The 18287-nt window shown below is 49.2% G+C and overlaps 1 protein-coding gene across 1 annotated transcript in view; it reads right to left on the bottom strand.

Annotated features, from left to right (window-relative positions):
• The window catches only part of Wwc1 (WW and C2 domain containing 1), a 142089-nt gene that overhangs the window by 8808 nt on the left and 114994 nt on the right, over positions 1-18287 (bottom strand). The window contains exons 15-19 of the mRNA XM_034506982.2: positions 18066-18258; positions 13138-13278; positions 11435-11526; positions 4886-5015; positions 3558-3722 (exon numbers count right to left, since the gene is read on the bottom strand). Coding sequence (XP_034362873.1) covers positions 3558-3722; positions 4886-5015; positions 11435-11526; positions 13138-13278; positions 18066-18258 — 721 coding nt within the window. The remainder of the gene's footprint in view (positions 1-3557; positions 3723-4885; positions 5016-11434; positions 11527-13137; positions 13279-18065; positions 18259-18287) is intronic.

The raw sequence follows: 18287 nt of genomic DNA, 5'->3' as shown, positions 1-18287 counted from the left end.
GGAATTCACTGAAGAAGGAGAGCTGGCTGCTATGTAACCGATGGGCGAGCTGTACAAATGAGTAACACTTCACTGATGTGCTTCTATTTTCTCAGTCACAACAAAATCTCAGCTACATTCTAATTCCGATGATAAACAAGCATTAATTTCCCCTGGTGTAGCCAACCCCTGATTTCCCTCGGTGTGACTTCTGAAGAGCGGCATTCATTTATTTGATTTTTCATGCTCACGAGGTAGTTGATCTGCAAAAGCTGAGGTCTTAGCTGCTGCCCCAAAGGCTTCTCTAACTCCTTCAGCTGCCCTGCCCCCCCACCCCTGTCTGAAGCACTGACTGATCCTTCTCTCCGTGGTTGTGAGCTGACTTAACTGTAGCATCCTTCAGGAGAACGCAGGGTCTCCAACATCAGTGTTCCGTGACTTCAGGAAATCGTGCATTTCCTTCAAGCTTTGCAGCCCATATGTGCTGGGCCTGCATAGCTCCCACAGATGCAGATTGGCTTGAATGATTAACTTGAGACTTAACCCAGAAGAGGAGGCCTCTGTTTTCACTGGGAAGGACTTCAGGGAAGTTCTTTCTGAGGGGCATCCAGTGACTTTAATTTGCGCAGTTTGAGGTGATGGATCGAGGAAGCTTCCCACGCGGTCTCATGACTTCAGGCCTTGGAGGTAGGCTCCTGAGACCTTGGAAAATTCCCCTCTCCTCTCCAAAACGAGAGAGAAAGGCTGTTTCTACTGATTCTTATTATTCAGTGGATCTGTAAGGTTCTGGGCAGGGAAGGTAGCAAGCAACACTTTAGCCCAGGACGCAGATAAGGCATGCGCATGTCTTCTGTATGCTATGATCCAGGCAGGCTGGGAGCAGCAGCTGGTTCTAGAGCCCGGGCAACCTGAATGATTGGCCCCTTAGACTTGGTAGGTACCCAGTCGCTCCATGCAGGAAGGAATGAAGGCTGGCCCAGAAAGGGTTCAGGACCTCACAGGGTGGCAGTTGGGAGAGAGAGAGTGGTGGTGGTGGTGAAGATATGGAGGTAGGGGATGAAATGCAGAGTTCTGGGCCAACTGCTGCCCTGAGAGAAGATGTGGCCTGGGGGGTGGGGGGGGGGGGGGAGGGCGGGGAGGTCCTCAAAGAATCCCTTCTTCTACTCTTTCCACCCCTCCCTCCATGAACTGGAAGGTAATGTCAAACGATACTATCTTTAAATTTCTTTAAGTTGGAATGTTAACCATAAGATCAACTGAAGAAAGGAATGGGGCTGAGGCGGAGCTCCAGGCCAGCATTCTCAGCATCTCAAAACCCAACGAGCAACCACCGGCCTCTACAGCCTGCGGCCAGGCTCTTGGCCAGGTCTATGGGGGTCTGTTGAACTATCTGAAGATGGCAGGATGCCCACAGGCCATACACACAGCAGGGAAGGATCTCGAGCTCTGAGAGTGGCCATTGGGAAGAGAGGGCAGCCCATGAACAATAAGGAAGGAAGCTCACAGGAAGTATACTGCCATTGATGAACAGGCCCGGTTACCAAGCCTTTCCTTTTGTAAACCCCCAGTACAGAGCATTGGACACAGGGCACTGTGCATGCCAAGCTACTAGGCGAGCAGCCTGCCATTAAGCTAAATCTCTAAGCTAGTAAATTCTCACTTGGGTATGTGGGGTGTGGGGCTGCAAGGGGTGGGAAGGTTGTAGCCCACTCTGGTCTTGAATTCCTGATATTCCTGCCTCATGAGCTCTCCAAATTGCTCAGATTTATAGGCAGGTGGACAACATCGCCAAGCCAGTTCTTGGTTTCTACATAGAGTCTGCTATATATGGCAGACTAGTCTTAAACTGAGAATCCTCCTGCCTCAGCCTTTCTAAGTCCCAGGGTTGCAGTTTGTACCATCACAGTTGTCTTTCTCACTCTTTAACTAACACACCCCCTTCACCCTCATAGAACACTTAATTTCTTTTACAGGTGGGATTTTTTTTGTAGCCTAGGCTAGCCTGGAAATTGCTAGGTAGCCAAAGATGACTTAGAATTCCTGAACCTTCTATCACTTCCTCCCGGTTGCTGGTACTGCAGGCTCGTGGCTCCCCGACCTGGCCTGACCTGGAGCTCTTACAGGTGTGGGCCGTGACACTCAGCCAGGCACTTGGTTTCGGTTGTTCTTCCTGGTGTACACCGCCACAAAACAGTTACGTTGCAATGCAACTCAAAACTAAAGCAGCCAGCAGCACCTTGCTGTGGTGTTCACACACACACAGGGCTTTTAAAATGCATGTACGAGAACAGTCAAGAAGAGGAAGCAGTTGGTTAATGAGCATTCTGGGAAGCCAGACAGTGGGTTTAGTGGGTTGGTCTGGTTTAGTGGATTTTAGTGGGTTTAACGCATTCAAATGGTAAATGCTGTATCTCAAGGTCTGGTTGCTCCAAGATGAGCACATCCTCACGTATACCAGCTTTTGTTGTGTAAACCTTGCCCCCAAGTTATCCATGATTGGTTAATAAAGATGCCTGCAGCCTATAGCTGGGCAGAAGAGAGGTAGGCGGGGCTGAAGGTTCCTGGGCTTGGGGTCATAGGCAGAGATGGAGGAGGAGGGTCACAGGGAAGAAGATGCCCTAGAGTAGGTGGATCCTTAGCACATGGCCACGAGGGCCGGCCTGTTGGAGTAAGAGAGGCCCAGGCAGAATATGGCAAGTGACATCTTGGGGTTATGGATAGGAAAGTAGACAAAATAGCATAGAGGGTTGGCATGTGCCCAGCTCAAGTACTTTTAAGGCTTATTATAAAGGTTTGTGTCTTTTATTTGAGAACTAAGCCATCTAAGGTGAGATGGAAACCCCCAAATAACATTTACCACAAGAGACTCGCCAAACCCCGGCTGACCTTGAACTCTCAAACTCCAGGTCCTTTGTTTAGCCTTAGGCATGCACTGAGATCAGCTGAGGTCACAGCTGTGCTGGGCTACTCTCAGGTTTCGCGGCTTTGTTTGTGCCTTTAACATTTTAAATCTCTTGGCTGCAATGTCATATTCTTTGTTCTTTTAAAAGTTTATTCTCTGCCTGTGTAGTGTATGTGTGTGTGTGTACACATATGGAGCCTGGGTGTGGTCCTTTATCACTCTGTGCTTTATTCCTTGTGAAACAAGTTCTTTTGATTCACCCCAAAGCCTGTGACCTTGGCTAGGTTGGTTGGCAGTGAGGTCCTGGGGTCCACCTGTTTCTGTGCCCAGTGCTGAAGTTAAAGGCACATGTGGCCATGTCTGGCTTTTACACGGGCGCTAGGGGATTCGAACTCAGACTCTCATGCTTCCTCGGCAAGTGCTCTAACCCACGATGCCACTCAGGTCCACCTGCCAGCTGGTTTTATTCTATCAATTGATTGAGTAAAAAGTCCCAAGGGATGGGCGTATGTATTCCACATGAAGGAAGCCAATGCCCATGGAGTTAACCTACCAGAGATGCCCAAGACACACTGCGAGAATAAGACGCAGTGTGAGAGTAACCCCACTTGTATCCAGAGTTGGAGTAGACCCCTGGCTCCTCTGAGGGGTGGGGAAGGCACCGTCGCTTGCTTACCCGACACACATACTGGCTCTGGGGTCCAGGCGAGAAGGTCTTGGAGCGGATGATGGTATTCCCTCGAAGAAATGGCCCTGGTGAAGGAGCACCCACCCGCCGGTCCTTGGGGCGCACCACGGTGGGGCATGGGGCCACGCTGTCAGTATTGGTCTCTCTGTCCACCTGCGGAAGAAGTCAGTTTTTACACCAATGTCCCCCGAGTCTCAGGGCCCTCTCTTGGTCTACTTGGCAACACCCACTTCTATTATTTCCGCTTTTGGCCACAGGCCTGGATGGACTTCTTGGGCTCTCACGATGCTGGCCTCAGCAGCTGCACTGAGCAAAAAGACAATTGCCAGCATGCCCACTCCCACTATTCTACTGCTGGGTGGGGGTGGCACCAGCAGCTCCTGTAAACCATGGTGGTACTCAGGTTCTAGTGTGTGTACTTAAGCACCAGCTACATCCAAGACCTCCTAGCTCCCAGAATAACGGTCCTAGCCAGTACTCTGATATTTTTCTGGAATTAAGGCGGCAACTAGCAAACCTCCTTTTGACAACAGGTCCATGATAAAGCATGGTAGTAGAAGCTTACAATCCCAGTACTCAGGAAATTGAGTTCAAGGCCAGCCTGGGCCTTGAGACCCCATCAAAACAAACAAACAAACAAACAAACAAACAAACAAACAAACAAACAAACAACAAACGTACAGACCATCATGTTCTCTTCTGCCTGCATACAGCAGCCGCTGGCAATGACACACAAAGAAAGCCCAGAAACTTAGCAGGAACATCACATGCTTAAGTGGGATTAGAGCGCCCTCTGGTGGGAGAACTCAGTCCAGCGGAGTCAGAAAAAGTACTAGTTTTGTTCTAGGACTCCATGGCACTGAAAGCTCTACCCCAGGGCTCTGTTCAAGAGCATTATGTATGTATGTTAGCTGCAGGCATCCTGAGGGCACTGACAATACAGATCTCAGCTCCAGGCCTACGAGCAAGGCTGGTGTTACCATGTGCATATTATAGATGATGAAATGGAAGCTGGGTGGGAATGAAGTTGGCTACCCAAGACTACCTAACTAGGCAGGGGCAGTCTGGCTCTGAACTAAGACTGCAAGGCTTGAGATCTGATTTAGAGAAACAGGGAAGCCATGGAGGACAGAAGAAAAGGTTGAGAAGCATCAGCCCCTGCTGGTGCACTGTAGTCTCCAAATACAAATCAAAACACAAGGACAGCCACTTCTGAGCACAATGCCCACTTGGAGAGCTGTCCCTTGATGGTGAGAGCCTTTTCTGATGGGCCGGACAGAGATGAAAGATCATCTTCTCAGGCTGTCTTATTTTACCTTTAATGCTGGGCACTCCTCTGCCTCGGGGGAGACCTTTTCAGTGAAGACATCTTCCTCTCCCTCCTCTTCCTCTCTCTCTTCCTCCTCAGCTACTGCTTCATTCTCACTGGCCTCTTCCTCGTATGTCCTGTGGTGACATAATGCTATGGTTATTCCCCTCAGACACCATTCCGCCTCTACTCTCCTGCCCGGAAGTGCATCCAGGCAGGGTCTCTAAGACTTATGATCGTAAGGGTATTTACAAAAGAACCGGGAGCTCAGTATCAAAGCATTTTCCTAGCATGTCTGATGTCCCAGGTTCTACCTCTGGGACCCAAACAGAATGAGCAATTTTTTTTTTTTTTTATTAATTTGTGTATGTGCATGTATGTGTATTCTTGTTTGTATGCTTGCATTTGAGTGCAAGTGCCCATGGAAGCCAGAAGGGGGCGCTAAGATACAGAGCATTCCATATGAGAAAAGTACCCTTCTATTGACCCTAGCCACCTAGCCTCCCTTCGATTCCCTGGTGGGCCCCAGTGGGCTTTCTGGTATTATAGATTGAATTAGATGTTTCTTGAGGAAGAGGCAGACAACTCATGCTCTAGCAGCCTTGGTTTCTGGTAGCGTATTTTGAAGTCCCTCCAGGCCCTACAACCACAGGTTACTCATTTCCTTTTTATTACTGAGTAATATTCCACCGGATGTGGTGTGTTTAGTGCTGCATCAATCTCTGAACACCAAACTGCGGCCGTCTCTCACACACTGAAGTTCCATGAACACCTGTGGACAAGTCTTTGGTATGGAGCCTGGTTGTCATTTCTGTTAGATATTGCATTATTGGTTAAGGTGGCCAAAGTAAAACACCCTGAAACTGTATTTCCCACAGTTCCAGAGGCTGATGTCCAAGATCATGGTTATACTGAACGTATGGCTTCTTCCAAGGTCCCTTTCTTTGGCTTGCAGAAGATGGCTCCTTCCTGCTGTCTTTCACTTGGTGTTTTCCGTGCTCAGGAGCACCTGGTGTCTCCACCACTGCCTGGCTTCATTACTTACTTCTTTATGGCTATCCTGGGATTGAATTCGGGACCCTATGCAGGCATAGACAAACATTCTACCACGAGCTACATCGCAGCCAGCAGAGTCTCCCATCCTTTCTGTTAGACATTCCAGAGTTTCTGTTCTGATGCTAACACAAAAGCTGTGGCTCAAACCAGAGTAACTTTTGGTTGAGGTGAAATAAGAATAAAAATTAGTTTTCCCATTCGTATAGCTAAGTGTTCGGTACCATTTGCCGAACAGCCCCTACTCTGGTGACATGGCCTGTCACCTGTCCCCTGGTCTCCAGGGCTGGAAGGAACTGTGAGACTAATAGGGTGCACATGTTGGGTGGTAATTTACATCTCACCCCATCTTGACTTCTCAAAGATGTACATGCCTGCCAGGCCCTGGCCTGTGCAAGCAGAGTACCCATGCTGAGCCGCTAGAATCCCAGCCAAAGCAGAATGTGACATACAGTCTGCTGTGAGGCGCACTGTGGGGGAACACAGCATCTCCCGAGGCGAGGCGTCCCCAGTGGGGACAGTCAAGCTCTGTCTGATGGAGACTCCTCCCCACTAAGGAAGTTGCGATGGGGCGGGGGTTGTTCTCCTCTCTCTCCTCTATAGCCCCTAATAGCCTTGCTAGCCTTAGACACACAGATCCACAGGTAGCGAACACAGAGAGCAATCTGCAGGAGTCACTCACTCACTAGCCCTTCTTGGCTGCTTCAGAAAGTCATCAGTGCTGAGGGGGGAGTGTGATCACCTCACAGTGCACGGGCTGACAGCCTCATCCAGTGTCACAGGCTGCTAACAGGGAACAGCTCAGCCCCGCTGAACCCTTGACCGCTAGGCTAGCCTCTGCTACTTTACTGTAAATCCGATCGAAATGTTCCAGGGCAGGGGATAAAAAAGACGGCACTCCATCTTTACAGTGCAGAGAAACAATACACATGGCATCTTTTACCCACTGCAGTGGCAAACCAAGCGATGAACCGGAAAAACCGCCAAGCCGACGTTATCGCGTGTCTCTGAGCAGAGTGAGAACGTGAACAAACGATGCTCTCTTCGTAGGCAAGTTAGTGGCATCATCAGTCAAGTCACGGACATGGGCTCCATTCGGTTTGTATTTTGGTGGTGCTGGAAGCTGAACCTCAGACGTCTGTACCACTCAAACACTCTGCTACTGAGCTGTATCCTCAGCCCCAAATGTACACATTCTAGGTCAGTACACTAGTTCAATTTAACGCTGGAGAGTACCTGTTCAGGGTATTCTTCGTCTCTGCTGCTGGGAGTGTTTCCAGTCCAACAAGCCTACCAGAGAATGTGACATGTATGTTGAGAGGTGCCATGCTTGGGCTCAGGGACACAGCAAGGCCACCTGTGAACACTGCTTCAGACAGACACACATCTGGGTTTTCACTCCCCCAAGGTTTGAGACGATCTTCTCCTGTGTTTTCTTTCTGGTCAATTACCATGTATGTACATGAGTGCGGGTCTGGGGATGCTACAGAACACACGTCGGAGTCGGAGGGTAACTTCCCAGAGTTGGTCCTCTCGCTCTATCTACTGTGTGGATTCTGGGGATTGAACTCAGGTCATCAGGCTTGGGGGCAAGCGCCTTTCCATACCGAGCCAACCTGCTGGCTGCCTCTTCTAGGTGTTCTAACACTATGAGAGTTGTTTCAAAAAAATACAGTTTTCCACTCGAGTGTGGTGATGTACACCTGATCTCAGAGAGCTGGAGGCCAGCGTTGCCCCAGAACAGACCAAGGGAGAGAAATGCTCCTCTGGATGCTTGCAACGAAGGCACCTAAACAGTTAAAAAGAGATGGGGGAGGGTAGCACAGAGAGATGCATTGTGCCTTAATACTGCAAGTGCCTTAGTGCCTTAGAGACTTCCACTGGACTCCAGGGTGGAGCAGGTGCGCCGAAGCTGGTGATTGCTCTAGGATCAAAAGCCACCTCCAGGCCTCAGGAAGGGAGCTGCAGATGGACTCACCCTACCACAGCAGCTCTGGGAGGCCTGGCCCTCTTTGTAAGTTGGCATCTGGGAAGTGTGAATGGCAGGGGGTGGGGAGAGAGGGGGCCACGAGGGGAGCAAGAACAGAAGGTGGTTGCTAGGAGACAGCTTGAAAAGTCTCAGCATTAGCTTGGAATTCAGGAGAAACCACTGATCTTGTGCCAGGGTGTGGGGAGAGGGGACCTGGGCTGATTCTGGCATCAGACCTTAGCTTGGGTGACTGTCAGCATAAGGGTTGCCAGGGACAGAGAGTGAGATGGACACTGTGACCAACCCAGAAACAAAGGAATACAAGATTCCAGTGGCCTGGTATGCTCTTCATCACAGGGGGAAATGGCAAAAGAGTGTGCATGCCAGCAACTACCACCAATGGGCCCCATCCAGCCTGCTGCTTTCTTTTCTGGACAGTTGAAGCTGTGAACTGCTTTTATAATTATTTTTATTTTTATGTGGTGACAGGGTCTCAGAGTATCCCAGGCTAGCCTTAAACTCATTATGTGGCCAAGGAAAACCTTGATTCCCCTGCCTCCACCTCTAGAGTGCATGCACTGGAATTACAGGCCATGTGGTATCACACCAAGTTTGTGGAGTGTTGGGGAATCAAACCCAGGACCTACCTACAGTCCCCAGTTATTTTCTTTTTCTTTTTTTTCTTTTTCTTTTAGAAATTTAAGGTTTTATTTTTTAATTAGGTATTTTCTTTATTTACCCCAGTCCATTTTTTTTAAAAAAAAAAACCTTAATAAAAAGGGCAATGGTCATTGTGGCATTAAACACATGTTAAGAAATGTCGGCTCTAGCATCCGTAGATGGGACTGTTGACAGAACACAGACTCTGCGGCAGGTTACTCATGGCCCATGGCTACGTTCACATGGTAGAGACAACCTGACAGACACAGAGGAAGCTGTGTGGCCACAGCAGATGGTATTTACCATCTGGTCCTGTCCCGGAAACATATGGTAACCCCTGGAGTTAAAGATTGTATGTGGGTGGGGGGGGGGGCTCCTTCCAAGACCAATTACGGAACTTGGGACTATACCAATGATAACACACAAAAGAGCGATTAAGCGTGTCTTCTAGGTTGTTGGCTGCAATAGAAAGTCTGCTCACTTCCCCCCCCCACCCCCCGTTCTCAGCAGCCAAGGTATGAACTAAGCCAAGTGTCCACTAGCAACCATGGTCTGCGTACACTGAATGCTAGTCAGCCATGACAGCTGTCACGTGACCTGTGACAACACGTAAGGACCTAAAGGATATTAGGCTAAGGGAAAGATGCCAGGTGCAGAAAAGATAAACACTGCCCCTATCCTTTATGTACGGAATCAAAAAGTTGACCTCCCGGAGAAGAAGGGAGAATGGTAGATCCAAGAGAAGAGGGGTCGCATGGTGAGTACCATGTGACTCAGAGAGGAAAATAAGTCCTGCTGGGCTCTGCACAGTCTGGCTACAGTTAACAGTGTGTGGTGTGGTGTGTAAGAATGGCTAAAAGAACCTGGGCATAGTGCAGGCCGGGGTTAGAGGATTTATCCAGAAATCTGAGAGGAGTCTGGTCTGCATAGCGACTGCCGGGCCAGCCAGGGCTCCATAGTCTGGTGCTATCTCAAAAATAGAACAAAAGTCCGAAGGTTGCTCTATGAAGACGTGACATTGGCCATTTTCTCCCCGTGACCATGACAGACTGCAGTTACCAAAAATTTTTTTGTTTTGTTTTGTTTTTTGTTTTTCGAGACAGGGTTTCTCTGTGTAGCCCTGGCTGTCCTGGAACTCACTCTGTAGACCAGGCTGGCCTCGAACTCAGAAATCCGCCTGCCTCTGCCTCCCAAGTGCTGGGATTAAAGGCGTGCGCCACCACTGCCTGGCTAGTTACCAAAATATGATACTGTCTCCTGCATGTGTACAATAATGACTTGTTAATTATTTTGGGGGTGGGAAGGAGATGGTGTCCCAGACAGGGTTTCTCTGTGTAGCCCTGGCTGTCCTGGAACTCACTCTGTAGACCATGCTGGCCTCAAATGCAGAGATTCACCTGCTTCTGCCTCCCAAGTGCTGGGATTAAAGGCGTGTGCCACCACTGCCTTGCTACATGTAGGTTTTTAAAAGTAAAAGTATAGTGGACTTCAAAGTGAGACCCGTCTCAAACGACAACAGACAAATAAAAAACCCTTTACAAAGTCAGCACTGAAACTCCAGCCGAGGTCTCGACTGCTGATGTGTGTGGCGCCATCTTGCTGTCCTCGTGAAAGAATCCAGCAGCTCTGAGCCACAGGGTATGGAACACTGTATCACACAGTGGGGTCGCTCTTGTCTAGACATTCTGTTTGGCTCAAGGAGAAAGCCTCCCAGTATGTAGTAGGTCTTCATTGTTGCCCCACAGCCCTGCCTTTCCTTTTAAATATGGGGAGGTGCCAGGGGGAGAGAGCGTTTTCTTCTGAAGCTGTTGACTTTCTCCAGCTCTTCCCTGAGGTGGAGCCAGCTCCTCTGCCTCAGGTCCATTCCTTTGCTTCGGTGGCAGAGACTCGATTTTCACATCTAAGCAACAGTGCTCATTTCTCAATCTCCCTCACAGTGGAGCGGACCACGCGGCAAAGGCTAGCCAAGGAGAAACCCGTGGAAGGTGCCCTGCGTGACTTGCAGAAGAACGTCTGGGCTGTGAGATACACAGGCACGGTGGTCATCTTTAATCTTTCCTGGTGGATGACTGCCTCATGGCAGGAGGTACAACAGTCATCTTGTCCTTGTAAAGCAGCCTCGATGATGAGGTCTCATAGCAAAGATAGCAAACCAGCGGTGGCAGTGGCAGGGGCGGGTGGGGGTGGGGTGGGGGCATGGGGAGGGAGGAGGAGGAGGAAGCCTGGGTTCCCAGGAGCACTATGGAGCTGGGAGAGTGGACTCTTTCCTCCCGTTCTTAAGTAACAAAGAAACAGCTTCAATAATTTCCTTCTCCTCCTCTTTTCTCTCCTTCTGGCGCTGGGAATCGAACAGACGACCTTATGCCTGCTTGGCAAGGACTCTGCCAGTGAGCTTCACTCTCAACCCATCCCTTTTCTCTTATCTCTTCCGTCTATTCCTAGTAACCAAGTACAAGTCTTACTGTGTAATTCATGGCAGATGATTTAAATTTAAAATCTATAGTAGAGCTTAAAAAAAATTTTTTCTTTTCATGTCATCTAGATTGGCCTTGAACTTACAGCAATCTTTCTGCGTAAGTCCCCCAGGTGCTGGGATTACAGATGTGAGCCTTTGTGACCATTTTGTTTGTTTTAAGCCCAAATAAATGTCAGCATCCCAAAACTAACAATAACAGCACAGAGGGAGGGAACACGGCACAGGAGATTCATGGAACACAAACTGGGCAAGGGTTTAGGGTGCCACTGTGCCAAGCTAGCCTTTTTGCCCCCAAGTGACTGTAAGCACCAGTCTTTGATGCTCCCTGGGGAACCTGGCCACAGATACTATGTGGTCAGAGACCTCTGTGTCGAGCCCCAGGTCGTGCTCTCACTTACCAGCTGCCCTCCAGCGTCTGGGAGCTGTTTCTCTCCTCCTTCCTCTTCTCTAGCTCCACAGCTGTCTGTTCTAGCAAGGCAGACACAGCATCCTGCAGAGACAGAGTCCAGCCAGGTCAGCAGGGGTCCTGGGGGCTACCCTACTCACCAGGCATCCCAGCCACGTGACCCTTCTAGAGAACACAGGGAACAATCCCAAAGGCTGGTGCGGCCAAGTATCTGGCCTCTGGTCACTCAACATGGCAAGTATTGTTCTGGTCTCATCAGGTAGTCTGTGGAGCATCGCTCTCTGTGTGTGGACCTACCTGGCAGAGTTAGTTTAACAGTGAGGGGACAGCATTATAGTTGTGACTGGAGAAGATCAGAGAGTTGTCTGTCAGAGGCTTCATGTCACAGGAAACATCAAGGACATATGGATCAAGGGAGAGGCAAGCATTGTGTGTCTGGTAACAGAGACACAACAGCAGGCGTGCAGGGTGGGGTGGGGTGGGGGTAGAGGCTGCATACATAGAGGGCTTCCAGAAGGAACCGAGTGGGGTCATTACTGAGGAAGACTGTGGCCTGAGAGAATGACAGAATCTCTCTGACCCTCATTTTCTTCCAATAAGCACTAGGAAAGGTTATAAAGACAAAGTGTGATGATTACACACAGAACAGCAGCCTGGCAGACGGTATGCAGTAGACAGCAGCTGACATCCAAGCAAAACCAGAAGCTGTGGCTTTCCCATCACGTGATTTATCGCCATCGTCCTCAGCTCTGTGCCACCCCCACCCCCAGCCCCACCCCGAAACTCTTGACAAGTTCTTTTGGGAAGGGAAGAAAGATCTAAAATTAACCAAGGACCACATCAGGTGGCTTGCTTATACAGAGCGGCTTACTGGATCACACGGCCGCCATGCTTTGCAGAGGGAAGCCATGAGCTACAGGCAGCTTATCGGATGCTTGTCTCTTTCTCTGATTGTCCTAGAACTTCCTTTTAGACTAGGCTGGCCTCAAACTTTCAGTGATCCTTCTGCTTTTGCCTACTTCTCCTTCTGCTGGATTACAGGTGCATACTTTCAAATCAAAGCATGGAAAACATTTTCAAATAACCAGAAACATTTTCAAGTTGTCATTTACCACTTACAACGAACGCTCACTGTATCCATTTCTTCAAAGCTTCCCCAAAACCTTATCAAACTCCTTATTAGACAGGGGAAGGAAAAGAAAAAGGCTCAGAGGCTTAGAGAGGTGACATTCTCTGCCCATCTGTCACCTAGCTCAAAAGAGCCAAGTTCTGAACAACTTCTCCTAATTCATGTTCTCAAGAAAGTATTACGTTCTATCTCCCAGCTTTCTCCTTCCCTCTGCACTTTTTATTTTTTTAAAATCAAGGTTCTCACATGTGTTAGGTTAGCTCCATCCCCTGAAACCCTCTACAGCACTTTGTAAAACTTCAAGTTTTTTTTTTTTTTTTAAATCAGAGAAGCAATATAAAGTACAATAGAATATGGAAGAGGAAAATGAAAATCTATTAGGCATCTGGGTCATGGCCGCTTAGATAACCATTCCTGCATGGCCCTCCTTTCCCACCTGCTCCTGTTCCCGTTACACTTTTACTCCTCTGCCAGTGTAAGCCTGGTTCCAGTTGATTCAGATGCAGCAGGTTTGGGGGTGGGATTGTCCCCTCCCCCAGGCCAATCAGCTTACTTAGCACACTCACCACGTGGTCAGGCCCTGGAGCTTCTGCTGGCTGGGGCTCCCTGCACTGCTTCTTCAAGTACTTGTAGCTCAGGAGGTTGTACCAGCGTGTTGACCTCTCCCCTGACCGGCAGACCTCGGCCAGGCTGATCTGGGCACCTCCCTGTTTGCGGCAAACAGAGAGAGTATAAGTGTGTCAGCTAATGACTGCAATAATGGCGGTCTCCATGAGACAGAGGTGGAGCTTCCAAGTGGGGTCTCACGATGTTGCCCAGGCTGGTGAACTTAAGCCACTCAAGGAGTTGGGACTAGATGCCATGTCACCTCACCCATTCATATAACCCAGTCCCTTCCCTTTTAAAGATAACTTTGCAGTCTAGCCCAGGCTGGCTTTGAATTCACTACATCACCCACCCTGTCCTGAAGGCAGCCTCCTGAGTGCTAATTTAACAGCCATTATACGACCATATTCAGTGACTATGAATACATACATCTAGTGTCTTCGGACACAGATCTTCACGTAGCCATGGCTGGCCTGTGTAGTTGAAGATGATGTTTAGCTTCTGCCCCTTTGTCTACCTCTCCAGTGCTGGGGTTATGGATGTGTGCTACCAGGCTCACACGTGGCTCATTTCAAGAACCGGATTATTTGATTTTGCTTGTTGATACTTCTCTGGTGCTAACTTCTCTGGGTTAGGTTCTGGGTCGGGAACTAAGGGCAATGAGGGTCCCTACGGAGTTGCACTTCCTAGCAGCTAAGAGTCCCAAGGAGCACACCACTGAACAAGCGAATACAAGAGAGGTTGCTTTTACATTCCTTATGAAAGGAACTTGCCAATATCTAGCAAAAATACGGATGTATTTACTCTGGGGCTTGGGAATCACACGTGTAGGCATCGATCCCACTGATGGTTCAAAATGACTCCTAAACAGACTTCACTTTGGCTTTCCCTGTAATACTACTAGAAGTTGCTATGCAGTTGTGTCTGGCCCTGAACAAATTCTCCTGACCACACCTCCTGATGTGCTAGGATTATGGTTCACATATAGAAGCCCAGCTGAGAGCCTGTCTTCTGACTTTTCCTTCTTCAGGACTGGCATCTCTAATGCCAATCTGAATCTAAACTGCTCCAAACCCCAAGACTGTCTGAGCGTTAACAGATGACATGAGAAAAAAAAAAGGCCATGCCACACCTTTACTTGCACAAAGTTACTTAAAATATTCTATAATTACCTTCAGGCTAGGCATACAAGGTATATCTGAAACAAATACATTTCCCAATTAGACTTGAATTCCAGCTGTACCATATCTCGTTATATATGCAAATATCCTAAGCCAGTAAACAAGAGAAAAAAACTAAGACACCCCAAACAACCAAACAACCCCCCTGAAATCTGAACCAGTTCTGGTCAAGTATTTCTGATAGGGGCATCCAACCTAAAACAGGAGGTAGAGATCAGTGTGCAGACTGTTGAGTCTGGTTGATGAAAGCAGTTTCTGGGACAACAGTGTGGAGCAGGGAGAGGAAGTCAGCAGGTTCTGACACTTTACTATTTTGACACCAGCTTCCTCACCAATGGCTGCTATATGCAGGGCTTGGGGGGTGGGGGTGGTAGGGTATTGCCATTTCAGGAATTAAATGGCTGGCATGCTCCAGGCACCAGAATAAATTAAGTATATACAAGAATATGTATATTACTTCTTTATTCATTCAACAAGTATTCCCTGCAGCAGGAGAAACATCTAGAACATGATTTCCACCCCTCCCTCACTCCCAAGGGGATGACAGTTTCCTGGGGGGCACACACGAACATACTGGATACTGCAGTTCAGAACATGACAGGCCACATTTGAGGTACAAGCTGGGGAGGGATCATGAGGACAGTTTGGACGCATGACACCTTTGTCAGATTATTATTAATGACAACAGGATGCACTGCCTGCTGGCACAGGCTCGCGGGTATGAATAGCACTTCTCAAACTAGCGGCATCTTGAGGGCATTTACTCATTCATGGATTCAACCTACAGGACTGACTGAACAGCCTATCAATACTGGAGTGTGTGAACAGGAGAACACATGCTTCCAGGAGACAGGGCGTGAGAGTGGGGGGTGTCCAGGGTTTGTGGGATACCAGTGAGGAGTGGTCTCTCTCAAAGGATGCCACACAGCATTGCTTAGGTGTATTTCCTGTCCCACTGTACAGGTGGGGGAACGGTTTACATTGGCAGGGCTGGAGCTTTGCCAAATTAGTGACACCAAGCAAGAGAGGAACAAGGGAGCTGTTGTAAGAACTGATGGTGGGGTCTGCCCAGCAGGGCCTGAGCTGTGTGACACTGGCCTTAACTTAGTGGCTGGGAGGGAGTAGTGTGACACCCCACTAACACAGGAGGTAGAATTGTTGCTGATAATCTTAGAGAAGGCAGGCCATGTGTTCCCCTAACCCCTGAGGTCAGGGGAGGTGAGAGCCTTTGGTCACCTTGAACAGCAGTTTCAACAGGAACATGTGAGGGGAAAGTCAATGTGTTGAAATCTATGTTGGTCAGTTCACTGGATGAACTGGGCAGGTAACTTAGCCTTTTGGGGCCTCGCTCACTCTCCAAAAGGAAGATCACTGGAGACTACTTCTTCCTGGGGCTTTGCCGAGGTGTTGAACAAGAGGCTCTTGGCTCAACAGTAACACACAGATACTGCTTGTTAATGATATGGCTGATTAAATAGCTTAGAACATACTGGGGAACCCACAGCCCCAGCGAGGCAGGGAGACTCGGAGCAATCGGGAGCAAAAAGCCCTTTCCCCCTCATGCCTCACTGCCTCTCTTCCAGCCACCCAAACCTATGCTTCACATTCCAAACAGAGGCAGGCGAGGAGGTTTCCCATTGGTCATGGACAGCAACAAGCCACTGTAAGATGAGCGCTTTGGCTGTTGCTATGGCAACCAGCAATGGCCAGATCTCAATTAGGAAGAAAGAATAAAAGGCACCCACTTAGGAGAAGAAAAACAGGATTTAGTCTCTTCTCATTCTGGAATTCCCAGGGCTGAGGAAAGCTTCACTGGAGGAGTCTGGGTCTGGAAGCATTTTTTTCTTCAATGTCCACCTTGTTTCCCAAAACCCCTTTGTCACCATTTGTAGCCTCCAAGGAGCATCGAGTTAGCAAAGAAAGGACACTGAGGGGCTTGAATGTATGCCCTGCAGACAAGGGGTCCAAACGCAGCCACTGCCCTGCGTTGCTGTGTGACCCAAAGCCAGAGCTTTCATCTCTGTGACTCAGTTTCCCACTGGCACAAAGTGTCTTTTTAAAGATGAGTGAAATCAATGGAGAGTGCTGCTTGTCAGGGACCTAATTTAGTGTCCGTCAGAAAATGTCACCCAACTGACATTTACTGTTGCCTTTGTGTCCATGGTAACATCATCAGAAGAGGCAGGACTTCTGCTATTGGCTGAGCAGGAAAGTGACTGATGCTCTGTTGAGCACTTAACCTGTGTAGACACTCTGCCGTTTTGTGTCCGTGTTATGCAAAATGCGACCGGGGACCACAGCGCCCCACCCCCTTGGGAACTTGTTAGAAGTGCTGATTCTCAAATTCACAGCATCTCCGTATGCACTTTGACCTGAGCACCAGGCAACTCATGGCAGCTGCCTGGTGCACCGAGTCTGAGTAGTGTTATAGTAATGCTTCATCAGACAGAAGCTCAGATGGAACAGTCAGCAACAAGAACTGCATATTACAGATTTGGGAAATGAGACCGGGCATTGAAGACTCTCAGTTGGCAGCGCTGGGCAGGGCTAGCCTGGTGATTTGTCCTTAAAACCCAAGGATGCAATCTTGGAATGCCCCAGCAGAAAGGATTCTCCATCAAAAGCAGACAAAGGTGAGGCTGGACAGTCAGGAGTCTCCGAATCTGAGCCAAGGCTCAGGGCTGCCACCAGGAGAAAGACCAGTCTGCAGGAGAGTCAGCCACTGCCATGGTTACACTCTCAGCTTCCAGATATGGATACAGGAAGGAGACTCAGTGCCATCGACAAATCCCCGGCCTATCCTCAACCCGAGCTCCATATTTTCTTGTTGCTTGAACCCAGCCATTTCTAATACAGCCCGTATCACAGTCTGCGTGTTATCTGACAATGCTGGCTCCTTGTCTAAGAGGCTCTCTCACCAGATCGCCAGTGCCCAGCACAGGCACTGGCGCCAAAAAGGCTCTCAGGAGAGACCAGGGTGAGAAGAGCTCTCTTTTAACTCTAAAGCCCACATTGCTTCAAAGACACTGGAGCTGCCATTGAAACATTCTGAAATGGCATCAGAGTTAAGAAAGGCTTTCATTTTGTTCAGCTCGGAACAAAAGTTTTATATCCCAGAAGCCCCTGGGGAGGGGTTACTCAAAGTTGAACAATGTTGCACCGCCTGCATTGAAGTGCAAGGCTCTCTGGGCTACTGACTCTCCTTGATCCTGGCTCTGGCCAGTGCAAAAGAAGAGGGAGCCAGGGGAGCAGAAGAGGTCCCAATTACTGAGAACCAGGCACTTCCGGTGGATGCTCTGTGGACACTCTGAAGCCCCACGGCATTCACCAGTGGGCACCAGGAAGGGACTGTAGACAAAGACAGCAGAAAGCAGAGGCATTAAGGAACTTGCCCATGGCCACTCAGCTAGACCCTGAGTGGTAAAGGTGAGGTTTGAACCCATGCTGTTCTTACTACTCTGTGACTCTTCTCTGATCTCTAAAGAAGCTGAGGCAGATGGCACGCACTTCCAGGTCCTTTCAGGTCTACTGCTCCTCTCACAGGAGGGGCTCCCACACCCAAGTCTGAGATCACTCTTCTCTGCAGAGCTATCTCTGCCTGAAATCCAGAACGCACATGACACATACCCCTATCTGTATCGCCCCCTCATGCCTTAAGGATTGAAGACCAGGTGGAAAGACAGACAAGAGACAGACTGGGCCCTCACCAGGCACTCCTCTGTATGGCTCCTGTCAGTGGTGCAGACATCAACTCGTAAGGTCTTCTGGTGAAGGGCTGGGTAGGACATGGACACCCAGAATGCCTCATTGAACACGAGGGTATCTGCAGAGTCCAGAGGCCTGGTTCTGAACAAGCAGGTGCTGCTTTCAGAGCAAGGCAGGATGGCTACACGGATGTTCCTGGAGGAGACAGAACGGCCAGAGAGCTG

The sequence above is a fragment of the Arvicanthis niloticus genome, chromosome 6 (assembly GCF_011762505.2).
Source record: "Arvicanthis niloticus isolate mArvNil1 chromosome 6, mArvNil1.pat.X, whole genome shotgun sequence".
In the NCBI taxonomy this organism is placed as follows: domain Eukaryota; kingdom Metazoa; phylum Chordata; class Mammalia; order Rodentia; family Muridae; genus Arvicanthis; species Arvicanthis niloticus.
The sequence above is the reverse complement of the archived record's forward strand: the minus strand, read 5'-3'. Positions and strand labels throughout refer to the sequence as shown.